The following is an 18249-nucleotide window of genomic DNA, read 5'->3' as shown; positions in this document are numbered from 1 at the left end:
GACTTATGTAGTACATGTTTTAGTAGTCCTGTGGATAAAGACAGTCAATTTCTCTTTGCCTTCGCTTGGGAGAACAGATAGTACAATGAAGAGTCATGCCTTAGGGATACACTGAGAGCTCAATTTACTTTTCACATATATTTTTGATATCTCAGATCTCAATTTTCCAGATGTTGACTTCCTTAAGAAATCCAATCCTGCCTTAGTATGGGACATAACATTCTAGGAATCAGCCCTCCTAGTTGATAGGAGATTAAACTCCTGAACATAAAAGGAATCAAAACTATTAAGATCATCTGCAGTGCTTTCTTCGAAAGATACTGATGAAAAGAGGGAAATGCAAAGACAAATAAAAGTTAAAACATTGTTGAAACTCCATGAAACACTTTAAGGTTTCATTGAGATGTGACTGTGGCCTGAGTCATGAAGCTTGCAGTTGTAACTTCTGATTTTTATATTTTATAGCCACTGACTTTATTGATCTAAAAATCTTCACAAGGACAATGACTGTTCGGCGAAAAAAAGGAACCGAATGGCATGAAACACTAGAAGTGAAGGTGGGGGTGAGGGATGGGGCCAGAAATCCACCAGGAATGCTGGTAACTGTCACCAGGAAACTGGCAGAGGAAAAGGACGGGAGATGTACACAAGAGTTAGAATTGCAAAAAAGTTGAAATGGTTAGGGGAGAAAACTCCCCAAACATGTATGCACAACCACAGCAATCATTTCCTTTGTAGAGGACAGAGGAGGAGTCCCCTACGCAGCTGCAAGCTCTGGAGACGCAATGCTGGCACTGGGCATTGAGGGGTCCCCAGACAGCATCACAAGAAGGCGTTACACCACTTTCGCAGGCATCCAAAGCAGTCCTGAGGCTGCTTGGCTTTGGTGCTACATGTGTCCTTCAGCCATACCTGGGCAAGGTCTTCCTCTTTCTTCAGCACCAGAAACTGGCCAAGGACAACACAGGCCTTGTCAAAGCCCCTTTCCTCCAGCTTCTTGTCCAACACTTCACGAGTACCGGCCAGGCTTCCCACTGGTTTCCCCCATGGGCTCTCCTGTGAAGTGTCAGTGCTTTCAGGAGGTTGTCATCTTAATCAGGCTTAATCAGCAGCTCTTGTTCCCATCACAGTACCTTCTATTGCAGGCCTCTCCCATCGATCTCCTTTTTACACTATTGATGAACTTTCCTCCTCATTGTGCTTGTTCCATAAATGACTAGGAGAGACCAGAGACCAGACCCTCTCTCCTTCCAATCACTAATCTTTGTTATAGATTACCTGCCTCTTTTATTGTCTGTGCCTAATTCAGGCCGATGGTACAAAAGACCCTGTGACTGTTACTTCTTCAGTGTAAAATGTAAAATTACCTTTCCTGAAAAGAAAAACAGTGCCTTAACTAATAAGATTACCGTAACTATACATAAAGCCTTATGTAGAAAGTGTTGAAATTCTGTTAAGCTCCCCAAACTTGTCTATGTAAATGAGCCTAAACTTCTACACTTTTGAACACTGACTTTCATTTTTTGGAATCTGTGCTTCCCAAGTGGCCATCCTCAACTTTGTGATTGAATAAACTCTCTTTGGCTGGGTGCGGTGGCTCACTCCTGTAATCCCAGCACTTTGGGAGGCTGAGGTGGGCAGATCACCTGAGGTTAGGAGTTTGAGACCTGCGTGGCCAATGTGGTGAAACTCCATCTCTACTAAAAATATAAAAATTAAGCTGGGTGCGGTGGCTCATGCCTGTAACCCCAGCACTTTGGGAGGCCAAGGTGGGTGAATCACATAGGTCAGGAGTTCGAGACCAGCCTGGCCAACATGGTAAAACCTCCCTCTCTATTAAAGATACAAAAAATTAGCCAGGTGTGGTGGCAGACGCCTGTAGTCCCAGCTACTTGGGAGGCTGAGGCAGGAGAATTGCTTGAACCTGAGAGGTGGAGGTTGCAGTGAGCCGAGATCATGCCATTGCACTCCAGCCTGGGCAACAGGGCAAGATTCCGTCTCAAAAATAAATATATATATATATATATATATATATATATATATATATATATATATAAGACAGGCATGGTGGTGTGCACCTGTAATCCCAGCTACTTTGGAGGCTGAGGCAGGAATCACTTGAACCAAGAGGTAGAGGCTACAGTGAGCCAAGATCGGGCCACTGCACCCCATCCTGGGCAACAGAGCAAGACTCTGTCTCTAAATAAATAAATCATTAAAATAAACTCTTTTTAAACTAGATTCTAACCCTTTTGATTATTTGAGGCTGACAAGAGACTGAGAATGCTTTCTAAATTCCTTAGGGAGTGTGGTTAAGCTAGGAATCAAACTCCAGCCCATATTCTGAATCAACGCTCTATATCACTTCCCGCTGGATGGCAATGAGCACTATGGAGGAGACCACAAAATGAAGGGCAAAAGGGAAAGGATTTAACTTTATTGAGCACATTACTATGGCCCGGAAAGTTCTATCATTGTATTTTATTATTATGAAAATGTAATGAATGACTATTACCTCCGAATACTTGTAAGAAAGGTTAGAAAACGTACCCAAGGTCACAAATAAGCATTAGCCCTCAAGAAACTTATTTCTGCTGGGAATTTACATAAACTCAGAAGGAACTGGCAAAGCTACAAGATAATGTCAAATCTGTAGTAGAAATAAAAATAGAGTAAAATCTCTGAAGAAAGAGTGTTCAGTCCAAGGGAGACGGTGGCGAGACTTCCTGGAGAAAAAGGAGGTAGTAATCTAAGGCTTGATGGATAGATCTGGATAAACAGAGAGGGGAAATAAACGGGATTGTTCCTGCTTTTTGTTCTTTTCTACACTTATGTTTTTCTTTTTGTAAACATTTTATTGTTTTACAAGATACAGGCTTTAGGGTTGACAAAAGGTCATTTCCAGATTTACATCATTTTATAGGAACTTCTAAGCAGGGGCAGATGCCTAAACTTAGAAAACCTTAAGATACATAAGGGATATATATATATGGGAAGATATATAAGGGAAAGACCAAATTAGGGGAAGTCAAGAGGAAGCAGGTTGTTCTCTCAAAGTTAGAATAAGGGGGCAAGAAGTAGATGTTCGAAAAAGAAGAAATGATAAGAAAGAAAAGTTTAGAAAAGGAAAGTGAAACTCCTGTAAGGCAGTCTATCTTGAAACATGGCTTAGGTTCAAAACTTTCATAGCCTGGGCCACTGACCTGTGTGGTCTTAGGGAACCTTTCATAATTAAGATGCACTCTGTGTGTGTGTGCGCACGCGCATGTCTGTGCACACGTGTTTTTAAAGAATTTTAGAGATATAGAAGAGAAGAAAGGTTTTCTCAGCCAAGGCTTTTGCCAGCCTTCTCAGATCAGTAACACGTTGTCTCAATCCGGGGAAGTATTGCCACTGCTTAGCATTTGGGATGAAGCCAACTGCGATGTTCAGCAAATATGAGATTCATCTTCTTGAAAATAATTGCTTCTACATCTTGTGACATCTTTCATGGACTCTGCAATGAAAATAAATTATAATTTCTTTGGGTGGGAGAAACTAAATTAGAAAGAAAAATGATTAGAAACAGAAGGCAGCTTGACGCTTGTGATGCCAGATTTGTTCAACATGTGATTTGAAAGCTGTGGATAAGTTTTTCTGGCCGTTCTCCCAATTAACAACCTTTAGCTTACTTAAAAGCCAAAATCCGTGACTCAAAAGAGTGTGCTAGGAAGAAATTTTTAACAGATAAAATTAGCTATTCCTGGCAATAGCAAATAGCATATACATATACTCATGTACCTTTTTTTCGGAATGAAGCTCAAAATATACCAAGATCTAACTTAAACCGCTCCCAGGGCTCCAGACCTCAATTATAATAGTTAACATTTATCAAGTACTTACTATGTGCCAGGCATTGCAACTACTTTTTTACACAAACATAATGAGATAGGTACTATTCACACATAATCTTATTTTAAAGATTTTAATGATAAAATTGAGTCAAGGGAAGCTAAGTAACTTGCTCAAAGTCACTCAGGTAGAAAATGGCAGAGCTAGGACTGAAACTGAGAAAATATATCTCCACTATACTCTTAAAAGTTATTACGAGCTGAGGGTGGTGCCTTATGCCTTTGGGAGGCTGAGGTGGGAGGATTGCTTGATTCTAGGAGTTCAAGACTAGCTTGGGCAACATAGCGAGACCTCATCTCTAACAAAAATTTAAAAATTAGCCAGGCACAGTGGCATGTGCCTATAGTCCCAGCTACTCAGGAGGCTGAGGAGGAAGGATCGCTTGAGCACAGGAGGGCAAGGCTGCAGTGAGCTATGATCACGCTGCTGCACTCCAGCCTGGGCAACAGAGCAAGACCCTGTCTCTGCAAAAACAAAGAAACAAACAAACTCCTTACCTTCAGGAAGTTTATAGCCTAATACTGGATTCAGACAAGTATGCTTCAGTGTGCTAAGTTCACAGATAGTTAAGAAGGCTAAGGATACATGTAGGAAGGTCATCTAACTTTGCCTTTGGCTATTAGGGGAGTAACTATCAAAGGGACAGTTAATTTAAGAAGTCAGGGATGGGGAAAGGGGGAAAGAGTTCCAGGCAGAGGAAGAAGCAAGTCACCAGGTCCAGAGATAAAGCAGAGCTCAGTGCCATGGGTGCATGGAAAGACAGGGCTAATGGCCATGGAGAGTCTTTGAAAGTTTTTAAACTAAGTAGGAGCCTGACCTGATGGGCATTTCTTAGACTTTTGGAGTCTGCTTTGGAGAATAATTCACGAGTAGAACAAGAGGAGAGGCAAGGATATCTGTTAGGAGGCTATTGCCTTGGGGTAATCCTAAACTGATCCCCCAGGCCGTAGCGGTGGAGAGGGAGAGAAGCAGACAGAACTGGAGAGCTTTTCAATAAGTGAACTTGACCGTAGACGACATGAAAAATAACAGAGAAGAAGAAATCAAAGTGGCTGCTACGTTTCTGGCTTGGGCATGGGATGGATGGAATGCCATTCACCAAGATGGGAAAGCCAGGAAGAAGAGTAGGTTCAAAAATGGGGTTAGAAGAAGGTAACTAATTCATTTTTTACCATATTGAGGTGTCATGCAACATATGAAAGCGTATGGCAATCATTCTTTTTTTTTTTTTTTTTGAGACAGAGTCTTACTCTGTCTCCCAGGCTGGAGTGCAATGGTACAATCACAGCTCACTGTAGACTTGAACTCCGAAGCTCAAGTGATCTTCCCACCTTAGCTTCTCAAGTAGCTGGGACTACAGATGCACACCATGTCTGGCTTATTTATTTATTTAGAGATGAGGTCTCACTATGTTGCCCAGGCTGGTCTTGAACTCCTGGGCTCAAGTAATCCTCATGTCTGAGCCTCCCCAAATGCTGGGATTATAGGCACAAGTCACTGGGCCTGGCCTCATTTATTTAATAAAAGGATAACTCGTGTGAGTTATCTTCATCATCTAATTCTCTTAACATACTTAAAACAGTTTGAGTCACGAAATTTTTATATAGGGGCCAGGAGCACTAGCTCACGCCTGTAAACCCCAGCACTTTGGGAGGCCAAAATAGGAGGGTCACTTGAGACCAGAAATTTAAGACCAGCCTACGAAACATAGTGAGACCCCATGTCTACAAAAAATTTAGAAACTAGCCAGGTGTGGTGATACATGCCTGTAATTCCAGCTACTGGGAAGGCTGAGGTGGAAGGATCTCTTGAGCCCAGGAGATCAAGTCTGTAGTGAGTTATCATCACACCACTGCACTTCAATCTGGGTGACAGAGTGTGACCCTGTCTCTAAAACAAACAAAGAAAATCGATAGACCATTTTTTGGGGGGCATCTAGTAATCCACAGCTACCAAGACATATGTATGTATATCTTATCACTAGGGCATTTCAAACAAAATATAATTTCTTTCAAAATGACAAACTAACAAATTGACCTATTAAAAAATAAACTCAAATAGTGCAAAATACTATAAAATAAAAATATATCTTAATTAGTATGAACATATGTTTAATTTAGTAGAGATATAGATGATTAGATATAGAAATATAGATATGTGTGTATGCCTTGGTTAATATACACACATATTTCTTTGCTCTGTCAGCTGAAAGAGCCTAGAGCAACATTTCCTCTGCAGCAAGGAGCACTCTATCACCCAGATCCTGGTTGCCGATATCACTCACCAATAAAAGGAACCAGCGTTCCTTTAAGAAATGACTGATTTTAGGACAGGAAATATACAAGATCAGCCTGTAGCATCTTATAGTGCCGGGCAGTAAGAAAGTTTCTCCAAAACCAAAAACCAAAACCAATCTACATTGGGGGGGCTATGTCAAAGGGCACAGGAGCCAACTGCAAGAGCTCCTAATGGCCAAGCCTGGAACAATTTGATTTTTTAAAAAGTATGGTTGGTTTATGATGCAACATATAAAATAAATATTCATGATTTTATGATGATATAAAGAAATGATTGAATAAATGAATAAATGGAGGAGAAGAGACAAATCCCTCTTGCAGAAAAATTCCAAATAATTTATTTAGGTATTCCACCCTCAAGGATGTGGAATTCAACTTCCTACTCCTCAAGCGTTGGCTGCATATAGTGACTTCTTTTCAAAGATTGCAGAATGGGCTGGGCAAGGTGGCTCACGCCTGTAATCCCAGCACTTTGGGAGACTGAGGCTGGAGGATTGCTTGAGCCCAGGAGTTTGAGACCAGCCTGGGCAGCATAGTGAGACTCTGTCTCTACAAAAAAATTAAAAATCACCTGCGATTGGTGGTATGCACCTGTAATCCCAGCTACTGAGGAGGCGGAGGTGGGAGGATTGCTTGAACCTGGGAGATGGAGGCTGAAATGAGCCATGACGGTGCCACTGCACTCACCCTGGGCAACAGAATGAGATCACGTCTCAAAAAAAAAAAAAAAAAAAAAAGAACGAACGAAAAGAATAAGAGAGATTATAGAATGGAAAAGGGGAGAAACCTAATAAACACAAACTTTCAGGTGATCAAAGTTAATATCAACAATAAGTCTTGGAGAAACCTAATAAACACTAGGTTTACACACTACAGTGGAGAAACCTAATAAACACTACCTTTCAGGTGATCAAGGTTAATATCAACAATAAGTCATGAAGACTATGTACCCTTGATACTATGTGATGAAAATGGCACTTCGCTTTTTCTCCCATAAAACCACAACACTAGTCTAATAATGAGAAATACCAGGCAAATTCCAAAAGAGGAACATCCTATAAAATACTTGGCCAGTGCTTCTCAAACTGTCAAGTTAATGAGAAACAAGAGAGGCCTGAGAAGCTGTCACAGCCAAGTGGAGCCTAAGGAAATGGGATAACCAAATATAATGTGGTGACAACCTGGATGAGATCTTGGGACAAAAATATGACATTAGGTGAAATCTTCGGGAATCTGAACAAACAATGGACTTTAATAATAATGCAAATATTAAGGATTATTATGGACTTCAATAATAATGCAGTCATGCTGGTTTTTTAATTGTGACAAATCGTACCATATAAATTTAAGATGTTAACAGTAAGGGCGGCTGGGTGTGGTGGCTCATGCTTGTAGTCCCAGTACTTTGGGAGGCCAAGGCGGGTGGATCACTTGAGGCCAGGAGTTTGAGGCCAGCCTCACCAATACAGTGAAACCCTGTCTCGACTAAAAATACAAAAATTAGCTGGGTGTGGTGGTGCATGTCTGTAGTCCCACCTACTCGGGAGGATGAGGCACAGGAGTTGCTTGAACCCGGGAGGCAGAGGTTGAAGTGAGCCGAGATCGCGCAGCTGCACTCCAGCCCATGTCACAGAGCGAGACTGTCTCAAAACAAAGAAACAAAAAACAAAAACAATAAAAGATGTTAATAGGGTAAACTATGTATGGAGTATATGAGAACTCTGTACTATCTTCTGAAGTTTTCTATAAATCAAAAACTGTTCCAAAAAATAAAGAATATATATTTATAAGTCTTATTTCCATCAGAAACTAGCTTCTTGTGAATCTTCCCAGAAATACCTCATGCTTATAAGGGATATTCTTTATTCACCTCTCCCTGTCCTCTCTCCACTTTTCTCTGCTCTGTGCCCCAGAGGCTGACCTTATGGTCAATGTCAACAGCCTCCTTAGCTCTCTCACTTCTTCCAGTAGGATTTGGGCAATAGACAAATGGAGGGATGGGGAAGCGCAACCTCAAATCAGCGATACGGAGGAAAGAGGTTGGGAAACTTTTTCCCCAACATCTTACTTGTTGAGTGTGGAATTCTCAGTGGTTCTATTCCTCCACTGGAGGCCACAGCTCCTGCTGGGCAGCCCTCTCCAACAACACCATGTGTTTTGGTAACAGCTCCTTCTTTCTGTCCCCTCTGGCTAGAATTGCTGACAACTTTTTCTCTGATGACAGCTCCCTTCAGCTAGCCCTGAAGCTCCCCAACATGCCTTTTTGGTTTTCCTTGACCCTGCCCACACATTTGTAGGTGGTTCCTTTATTAAATTCATCTGAGCATGCCATCTTTTTCTTGCTCAGATTGAGTCATCTAATATACAAACATATCTATCTACATCTTTATTTTTATATTAGATGACTCAGAGTGTGAGCAAATACATAAATAATGTTTGAGGCAGAGTCTCACTCTGTCACCCAGGCTGAAGCACAGTGGCGTGATCACGGCTTACTGAAGCCTCAGCCTTCTAGGTGCAAGGGATCCTCCCATCTCAGCCTCCCAAGTATCTGGGACTACAGGAGTGTGTCACCATGCCTGGCTAATTTTTGATATTTTGTAGAGATAAGATTTCACCATGTTGCCCAGGCTGGTCCTGAATTCCTGAGCTCAAGGAATCCACCCACGTCAGCCTCCAAAATCCTGGGGTTACAGGTGTCAGCCACTGCATCCAGCCAAACTATATGTTCCTTTCATTTATTGAAAAATAAACATACTATATACACTTTTTGCTCCTTGCCTTTTTCTCATCTCAATACAGTTGGGTTTCTTTCCATGTCCGAATATACTGATCTACGTTATGAATATCACATAGTATCCCATTGTCCGTGGATACCATACTTTTTTTTTTTGAGGTGAAGTAGCACTCTGTCACACAGACTGGAGCAGAGTGGTGTGGCTTCAGCTCACTGCAACCTCTACCTCTCCAGTTCAAGCGATTCTCCTGCCTCAGCCTCCTGAGTAGCTGGGGCTACAGGCATGTGCCACCACGCCCAGTTAATTTTTGTATTTTTAGTAGAGACAGGGTTTTACTATGTTGGCCAGGATAGTCTCAAACTCCTGACGTCATGTGATCTGCCCACCTCGGCCTCCCAAAGTGCTGGGATTACAGGCATGAGCCACCACGCCCAGCCGTATGCCATACTTTTAATGTTATATCTAAAGATGAGATTTAAAAGCTAACATGTAGCCAAGGGACCATGAAGACTGGGATGGGATAATATGAAAGGGCTGGAGGTTCTGTGGTATAATGGAACCCTGTGTAGTTTTGCAGTAGTTAAGAGAGTAAGCTTTGGCCTCAAACCGCTTGAGTTCACATTTCAGCTTAGCTAAGCTGTATGACCTTGGACAAATCATTTAGCTTTGCTGTGTACAATTCCTCATTTGTAAAATGGGAAAACAGGACCCACCTCAAGGTGATACTTAGGCTCAAAAGCAGTTTAGTTTTCAGGTCGGCTTTCAAGTTAGACTGTATCAGGCCACATGGCGCAAATACTGCCACGAGCCTCCCTCCTGGTCTCTGGTTCTTTCTCTTCAGCCTTCCTCAGCTTTGTCCTTCTCTCATTCTTCTGCTGCTCATTGCACCTCTGTCACTTTACATGTCCCTTTACAGGCTTTCTCTCTGTTGATATTTAAGACTCGCTTTACATGAAGAATTAGACGGTATATTCTAGCTTGGTGCAGTGGCTCACGCATGTAATCTCGGCATTTTGGGAAGCCGGGGCAGGAGGATCACTTGAGCTCAGGCGTTTGAGATCAGCTGGGGCAACATAGTGGGACCTTGTCTCTACAAAAATATTTTTAAAAAATAGCCAGTTATGGTGATACAAGCTGGAAGTCTCAGCTGTTTAGGAGACTGAGGTGGCAGGATCACTTGAGCCTGGGAGATTGAGGCTGCAATTAGCTATGATCCCACCACCACATTCCATCCTGGGTAACGAAGGGAGATCCTGCCTCAACAAACAAAAAAAACCAAAACAGTAAATTCTAGGATTGTGTTGCTACTAATGTATAGTTTAATACAAGGGGTATGAATACATTTAAAAAACATTCTTTATAAAGCAAAAAAGCTGTCAGCTACAGTCCAGCCTCCCCTACCCCAAAGGAAAGATGAACTGCCTTGGATGATACGCTGTTGTTTTCTACCAAAAGTCGTTAGTCTGATTGCCTAGATCAGCTTCTGCTCCAGTAGTCAAGGGGTCTTTGACTACCGAGGAAGACTTATTGAGTATAAGGTGCCACCATTACCAAAAACGAAAAGTGATTAAATACACATGCAATAATGAGGGACACGGCCAGACACGGTGGCTCATCCAGCACTTTGGGAAGACAAGGCAGGTAGATCACTGGAGGCCAGCAGTTCGAGACCAGTCTGACCAACATGGAGAAACCCCCTCTCTTCTAAAAACACAAAAATTAGCCAGGCATGGTGGCTGACGCCTGTAATCCCAGCTACTCGGGAGGCTGAGGCAGGAGAATCACTTGAACCCAGGAGGCCAACATTGCAGGGAGCCGAGATTGTACCACTGTACTCCAGCTGTGCCACTTTGTCTCAGAAAAAAAAAAGGAGGGACAGGTTTCAAATGTTCAGATTTTTTTTTTTTCCTTTACAAGTGTCATTAAAAGACACAGGTTTTAAACATACCCAAAGAAATTTTATTGAGAGAAATATTTCCAAGAAGTTCAAAATATTTTAGAGGTGTTTTTTTTTTTTTTTTTTTCTCACCACCTGAGTTCAAGGATTCTCAGCATTTTACAGAAGAGGTCCCTCATCTCCTCCTGTAAAGGACCTCTAACTGTTGGACTGTCTGAAGGCTGTGTGCTGGCCTTTTATCTGCCTCTCTCCTCGTTCTAAATGCCTGGTTTCAATTGCCACATACTTTCTGAGGGCTTCCAGTTTGCTGTCCCCAGCTCTGACTTAAATGGATTTCAGTCATGCTGGCCTTTTTGTTTCTCATGTGCATTAAGTTATTTCTTAACTCAAAGTTTTTGCATTTGCTGTTTCCTCTTCCGGGAAGGCTGTCTCTTCCTCATCTTTCAGTCTCTCTTCAAAGGTCATTTCCTCTGAAAGAGAAAGGCCCTCCCTGAACACTCGCTCTAAAGCAGTCCTCCCCCTCCCCATGCTGTGTGTTACTCCATCAATCATTCCACAAGACCTCTTTCTGTTTCTTTCTCCCACAGCTTTTTGTCACAACAGAATATTATCTGATTTAGCTTTTTGCTGATAGTCACTGTCCCCCATTAGAATATAAGTACTTTGAAGGCAGGAACCTTCACAAACTTGTTCACTGCTATATCCCCAACACTTAGATAGCGTTTGATAGAAGTTGAGGGCTCACTGACTACTCATGGAGTAAGTATGTAAAGGTATGCATCAATGAATGAATACTTAAACAAATCAATGGAATACTTAGTAACACGGCACATCCGCGTTTATACTTGTAATTGTCTTCAAGCTTCCCTTTTCTCCCTCCATTAACAAACCACAGAGTTTATGAGATAAGATATGCAAGGATAACTTTAAAAGTACAATACACTTAAATAATAAGAAATTTAGAAGAATCCTCAAATTATTCTTTGCTTAGAAAACTCTGCCATTATTGGCTCGACAGTGGCACAGGCCTATAATCCCAGCTACTTCAGGGGCTGAGGTAAGACCCTTATCTCTTAAAAAAAAAAAAAAAAAAAAAGAAAGAAAGAAAGAAAGAAAGAAAACATGCAGGCCAAGTGCAGTTGGCGCATGCCTGTAATCTCCTTTTATAATCAGCATTTTGGAAGGCCGAGGTGGTAGGATTGTTTGAGCCCAGGAGTTTGCCACCAGCCTGGGCAGCAAAGCCAGACCCCATCTCTTGAAAAAAAAATCATCATTAAAACAAACATTAAAAGAAATCTGACTGGGTGTGGTGGCTCACACATGTAATCCCAGCACCCTGGGAGGCCCAGCTGGGAAGATCACTTGAGCACAAGAGTTCAAGACCAGCCTGAGCAGGGTGGCAAAACCCTGTCTCTACAAAAAATACAAAAATTAACCAGGAGTGGTGGAACATGCCTGTAGTCCCAACTACTTGGGAGGCTGAGGTGGAGAATGGCTTGAGCTTTGGAGGTAAAGGTTGTGGTGAGCTGAGATAGTGTCACTACACTTCAGCCTGGGCGACAGAGCCATACCCTATCTCAAAAACAAACAAACAAACAAACAAAAATAGAAAATCCCCCAAAATCCAAAATTGTGCCATTATTGCATGCTAACAAGTTACTAAACCACATATCAACTTTGCATTAATATTAAAGAAGAGGCAGATTGCCTCTACTGCCTGAGAAATTTATTGAGTCATATTTTTATTGACACTGTAAGCTGTTTAAAATCAAATGGATTGCCACATAATGTTTACAAATAATTCATTTTTTTTTTGATGTTTTAAGGGTTGGATTCTCTTCTTTTAAAACTAGTTTTATTTCTACTCAATGATTTCTCAAAATTCCATTATTAAACAATCAATTGATCAATAATTTAATAAGTCCGGTGTGCCTTTATTGGCTCGACATAGTGGCAACAGGCCTGTAATCACAGCTACTTTGGGGGCTGAGGTGAGACCATCTCTAAAAAAAAAAGAAAAAAGAAAGAAAACATCCAGGCCAAGTGCGGTTGGCATGGATAAATAAAAACTATTATATTGTCATAATTTGTCAAGGTATTGTGTAGAGAAATAAAAAGAGACTAGCATTATAATCTTACTTAATAAAAATGTATACCTATGTCTGCATAGAAAGAATAAATTAAAAAATAAGCAAAACGCTTAGTGATTATCTGGATAAGGAGATAATGTGATTACTATTTTATACATTAATGCGGTTTCCAGATTACTTACTATAGGCACATCTTATTTTTGTAATACCATAGAAAACATATTTATGCCCTTAAGGAGCATATCTTATAACTGGAGAAGAAAATAAAGTAGCATACAGTAAACAAATAGAAAACAATTGAGTGCAAAATAAAAATAACAAAAAAAAAAAGAAAAACAAGAAAACAATTGAGTGCAAAACTGTACAATTACTGAGTATAAATCCAATAAGTCGTTCAGAGAAGGAGAGATCAGAAATATTGAAAGAAAGTTCAGTTCAGTTCTCTTTTTGTATAAATAATGGCAAAAATTTAGCACCTGCTATCTTGAGAAAGTTAACATGCATAATGGAAATAAAAGCTTAGGATTAGGCCTGGCACAAGTGAGCCTTCTGCCTCAGTTTCCCAAATTATTGGGATTACACTGTGAGCCACAGTGCCCAGCCAACATGGTAACATTCTTCTGCAATTCTTCTGATTAGAGAACATTTTATGTTATAAAAAAAAAGAAAAAATTTATATCACAATATTTGTTCTCAGACAAAAATAATGTAGCAAGATTGACTGCTCTTAAGTTAAATAAAGGAAGGACTCAATTAAATAATTCTTGTAGCACACGTAGTCACTCAAAAGCATAGATACTCTGCTGGGTGTGGTGGTGTGCACCTGTAGTCCCAGCTATTCTGGAGGCTGGGAGTTCAAATCCAGCCTGGGCAAAATAGCAAAATCTGTCTCTAAAAAAGACAAAAAAAGGCATAGATATACTATAAATTTATGTAAATATCTATATTTTATTAATTATAGAATGCTATTGTAAAACATAATTATTTTATGAATCACAAAATATGCTACCAATTAAACTGTATTATATAGTGGATCATCAATTGTAACATGAATCTTGATAAAATGTGTATTTTATAATCAGTGAAATAAGATCTGCATTTTGTGACTATTTGATGAATATCTACTGCACCCACAAATATGAGGCTAGGATACAAGCTTTTGTTCATCATTGTACCCATGGCCAGCACAAATAATTTTCTAATAAATCCTTGAATCAATGAATGAATGAATAAATAAATAAATGAGCAGGTGAATACATAATCAAATAAGAGATTTGTCTTACACTGCAAATGCCTAAATGATAAATAAGAAATGCCTTTTAAATAAGTATTAACTGCTAAATAAGTACTGTAAAGCAACAATAATATTGTCTGACATTTATTTTTAAGTGATGCATCTATCTCTTTGGAAAGAAGTCCTGAATATGTTTAAAATCTGTTAAGAACCACCCACCTCTGTGTGAAGCAGGTGAAGGTTGACTTGTAAAGCCCAAGTGAGTAATCCGAGGTGTTTAAAATCACAATTAAATTGGGTGGGGAGAACAAGCTGTTATTTCCTCCTATTCTTCTGTTTTTAAAACAGCCAACTTCAAACACTCTGCCTTTTACCTATAAGAAAAGCAGTTCTATACCCTTATAGAATCCTTAACAGAGATACCGTTCTGTTCTATCCCAGGTATTTCTGCTATAGGATAAGGATTCAACAGAAAAAAGCAATTATCTTCATCCAGACACATGCAGGACTTATAGTGTGATTATTGAACCAAACTCTTATACAGAGAGACACATTTCAAAGAAGAATTCTATTAGCCAAGGGAAGTTACTCTTTTGCCTCCTGTTGCTATTCAAGTCTTTTCTCCTCTGTCCTTCACCAGCCTTACCCCACTCTCTGAACCAGCAAACCGTTGCCAAGTTCTGATGCAAAGTGGCTCACAGGCCTGACTGGACCAGGCTGAAAGTGTTCAAACAGCAAGTAACAGGGAGCAGAAATCCATACTAGAGTGGGATATGGAATATATTTATATTTGTACAGAATGCCTTCTAACTTAATTCAGCCAAGAGTTGTGAGTTATGTAGGTGAGTTACCATGGAGCTATGAATACAAGTTGATATTCTGGAATCCTAGATAGCCATCCCCAAACTTCAGAAAAAATTCTTATGTGCTCATTTGCAAAAATATCCATAGCATGGTCTTAATTGAGATAACAAAGTTGTAGATCAAATATGTAATTTTTAGTTTTTTTAAAGGTATGTTTGGGCTGTAGATAAATCTGTTCAAAAAACAGAAGATAATCATGGTTGAAAGGAGATGGTGCTTGCCCTCAAGCAGTGATTGTCTAGTGACAGAGATAGGACTTGTATGTAAACAAAATTGGGATACTAAAGTAGTTAGTGAGAGGTAACTTAAGAGAGGATCAGATGAGGTATTAAGAGAATTCAGAAAAAGGACTGAATTAATTCTGACCTATAGCATCGAAGAACGTTCATGGAAGACATAGTGTTTTCACCAGATCTTGAAGGTGTGGATGAGGATATATAGAGTGAGTATATTCAGAATCTACTTTAAAACAAATACTTTCCTCTGTTTAGTGGAGTTGAGCTATACATCCAACAATAATGAAAAAATACACACACATATATATATATACATATATGGAGAGATACATATTTTAGTACATGCAGCAATTTATTAATAAATGTAGAGTTTAAATTGCTTGCAACACCTTAGAGTGATAGCAAACTTCATTGTGGGATGTTTAGCAGCATCCCTGGCCTCTACTCGCTAGATTCCAATAGCATACTCGTAGGTGTGACAACCAAAAACACCTCCAGGTATTGACCTCTGGGGGCAAGAAAGCCCTTTATTAAGAACCACTGGTATGCATAAGTAAAACATACGCAAGAGATTCCTCCCCTCTTCTCTATATGTGAATAAAAATTACAAAGTTCATGACCTGGATTTTCCTTTTAGGTTTCTTCTTCAGTGGTTCTTAACTTCATTAGGTCAAGTAAGCCTTTGAAGATCTGTTGAAAGCTGTTGACTCATTCACTTCCAGGAAATGTACATGCTTTCTACAATACCAGGGGATTTGCATCAAGGTTCTCTGGTGACCAGTTCTGTTTCCAGGAGCTCGTAGAATTGTCATGATCTGTATATTCAAGGTAACAGAAGGTTGACGTACACAGGTCTGTATTTCGGAGCCTCTTCTGGATTTACGTCAGAACACAGAACACTGATAATCAGGTGAGAATGTTCTGATTTATCAAACCCTTCCTTTTTGCTAAGGAAGGTTTTTGGCATTAGTTTTAGCAAAATTTATCCCGACAGAAGACAAAACACTGATGAGGTAGGCTAGCTCCAGCTCCTCCTCCTTCTCTTCTAGTCTTGATTTCCATGTAGTCCTAGACTCCTGATTGTCCAGGAGAATGAGACAAAAGAAAAAAACAGTCTAGCGGGTAAGAAAGGGTCACCTGGACGCTGGATTTGGATTGTGAAATAAAACACACACACATGCACCCATAGAATATGGAGCTAAACTCTGAGTAAATCGTGAACTCTCTATATCCTCCACATATTAAATACTCCTAATTAAATATTCCACCGATTAAATACTCCTAATTAAATACTCCACCTATTAAATACTCCTAAAAAAACTTTCTAGAAATTCAAGGGTTTATTGATATGGAAACCTGGACACTGTTCCTCTTCTCCTCCTCATCTGGATGAGAGCACCTGTGGCAGGCTGTGGAGTTCCCTGAATCACACAACCTAGGAGTCAAGGTTAGCAATCCCAGAGACCGCGGACCTCTTGCTCTACGTCCGGCTCTGTTCTCCCCTAAGGAGTCCCACAGGGCCTGGCCCGCCCCTGACCTCGCAGCCCGCCAGGTTAGTAACCAGGGATGAATGAGGATCCGGGTGGCCCCTACGTGGCAGCCAGTAAGATTCTCAGCCTTCCTGGTTCGGGAAAGGGAAGGAATGCAGGAGGGGTAGGATTTCTTTCCTGATAGCATCAGTTGAGAAACACCGCAGCCCGTGTGTCTTTCCCTTCGACCAAAGTGTCTCTGTTGCTCCATAAATAAAACGTCTCTCTGCCGTCTGAGAGCGCTATAAAGGCAGCGGAACGGGCGTCCCCGGGGCATTCCAGGAGGGGCGCGAGCAGAGACAGGTGAGTTCACCCTGAAGATGCCCACACCCGGCCCGGGCTCCCCTCCCGGGGAGGCCTCTAGGGTTGAGGTTGGGACTCGTGAGGGGACTCGAAGCAGGCGGGCAGGGGGCAGTACAGCCTTCTTTGTGAGACGCCTAGAGCGAGAAGGCGGATCGGAAAACAGGACGTGGGGAGAGACTTGCTCAACACGCTGAAAGTTCTGCCCCCGGGAGGGCTGCGACCGCAGCTTGAATGTACCTGCAGCGCCCGCGGCCTGGGGACCCGGGGAACGCGCCCTGAGGGTTCCACGCTTGGCCCGGGGGCCTGCTCCTCTCTCCCAGTGCGCGCCTGGAGCTGCATCCCGGCTCAGGTGCGGGGAGGGAGGGATGCTCAGTGTTCCCTTCCAGCCTTGCACGCGCCCTTGGGCCCTGCTCCAGCCCCTAGGTTTGGGGGAGATTTCAGGACGCGGACAGCACCGGGGCTGCAGGCCAGAGGGGACTGGGTGGAGCTCGGGAAGCCCCCAAAGCAGGGCTCACTGTCTTCAAGTTTGGGGAGCCCCGGGCAGCGGGTGCAGGCCGCGGGACCCGAAGGTCCTCAGGTGGCCCCCTGCAGGCTGGCCGTGCGCGCCGTGGGGCGCTTGTTGTGGGCGCCGAGGGCTGCAGGGCGCGGACCAGACTCAGGGTGTTGAACTGCAGCTGGGGGGGGGGTCGGGCGGCAGCTAACAGGTGACCCCCTTCTTTCTGTTCCTCGCCCTTCACCTCTGATGGTCCTCCCTCACCGCATCTCCTTCCTCCTCGCCGTCCTCCGGCTCTCAGGCCATGGCAGCGCCGGGCAGCAGGTCGGAGCCTCCGCAGCTCCCGGAGTACCGCTGCAGCTACGTGGTGTCGCGGCCGGTCTACAGCGAGCTCGCTTTCCAGCAACAGCACGAGCGGCGCCTGCAGGAGCGCAAGACGCTGCGGGAGAGCCTGGCCAAGTGCTGCAGGTAGCGGCCGCGCGGGCCCGCCCGGGGAGAAGCTGAGCCGCGCGTCCGCGGCTTGGGGCGGGGAGGGCGTGCCCTGCCGGCGAGCGTGGGCTGCGGGCTGCAGATCCCCTGGGCGCCAGCCGCTTCTCCTAGAGGCCCGACTTTAGGTCTCTGGTCCTCCACGCCGCCCTTCTGGTCGGAGAGTGGCTCCATCAGTCTCGGGCCCGAAA

The 18249-nt window shown here is 42.4% G+C and overlaps 2 protein-coding genes and 1 pseudogene across 5 annotated transcripts in view; 1 reads left to right on the top strand and 2 right to left on the bottom strand.

Moving 5' to 3' along the window:
- Nucleotides 1-822: 822 nt before the first annotated feature.
- LOC116550021 lies at nt 823-1090 on the bottom strand (annotated as a pseudogene).
- A 12740-nt stretch (nt 1091-13830) lies between these two features.
- Nucleotides 13831-17841, bottom strand: LOC116549892. Its single transcript, XM_032275617.1, has 3 exons — nt 17837-17841; nt 17677-17714; nt 13831-17589 (listed from the first exon to the last, which is right to left on the bottom strand). The coding sequence occupies exons 1-3, from the start codon at nt 17839-17841 to the stop codon at nt 16580-16582; spliced, it is 1053 nt and encodes a 350-aa protein (XP_032131508.1). The 3' UTR covers nt 13831-16579.
- Nucleotides 16996-18249, top strand: part of SLC26A4 (solute carrier family 26 member 4) — a 54775-nt gene continuing 53521 nt past the window's right edge. For 2 of the 4 annotated variants that reach the window (XM_032276309.1, XM_032276306.1), the window contains exon 1: nt 17589-18040. In XM_032276309.1, coding sequence (XP_032132200.1) covers nt 17877-18040 — 164 coding nt within the window. In that variant the 5' untranslated portion in view covers nt 17589-17876. Of the gene's footprint in view, nt 17080-17588; nt 18041-18249 lie in introns of those variants that run through there. The other 2 variants (XM_032276307.1, XM_032276308.1) reach the window with 2 other exon arrangements.

The sequence above is a fragment of the Sapajus apella genome, unplaced genomic scaffold (genome assembly GCF_009761245.1).
Source record: "Sapajus apella isolate SASKATOON/1434 unplaced genomic scaffold, GSC_monkey_1.0 scaffold7, whole genome shotgun sequence".
Taxonomy (NCBI): domain Eukaryota; kingdom Metazoa; phylum Chordata; class Mammalia; order Primates; family Cebidae; genus Sapajus; species Sapajus apella.
This window is presented reverse-complemented; position numbering and strand designations above follow the sequence as displayed.

What these genes read in the sequence shown, in the direction of transcription:
- LOC116549892 (XM_032275617.1), bottom strand. An exon ending in AGCGCCCCACGGCGCGCACG is followed by an intron (nt 17,590 to 17,676) that starts GCCAGCCTGCAG and finishes GAAGACAGTGAG; the next exon opens with CCCTGCTTTGGGGGCTTCCC.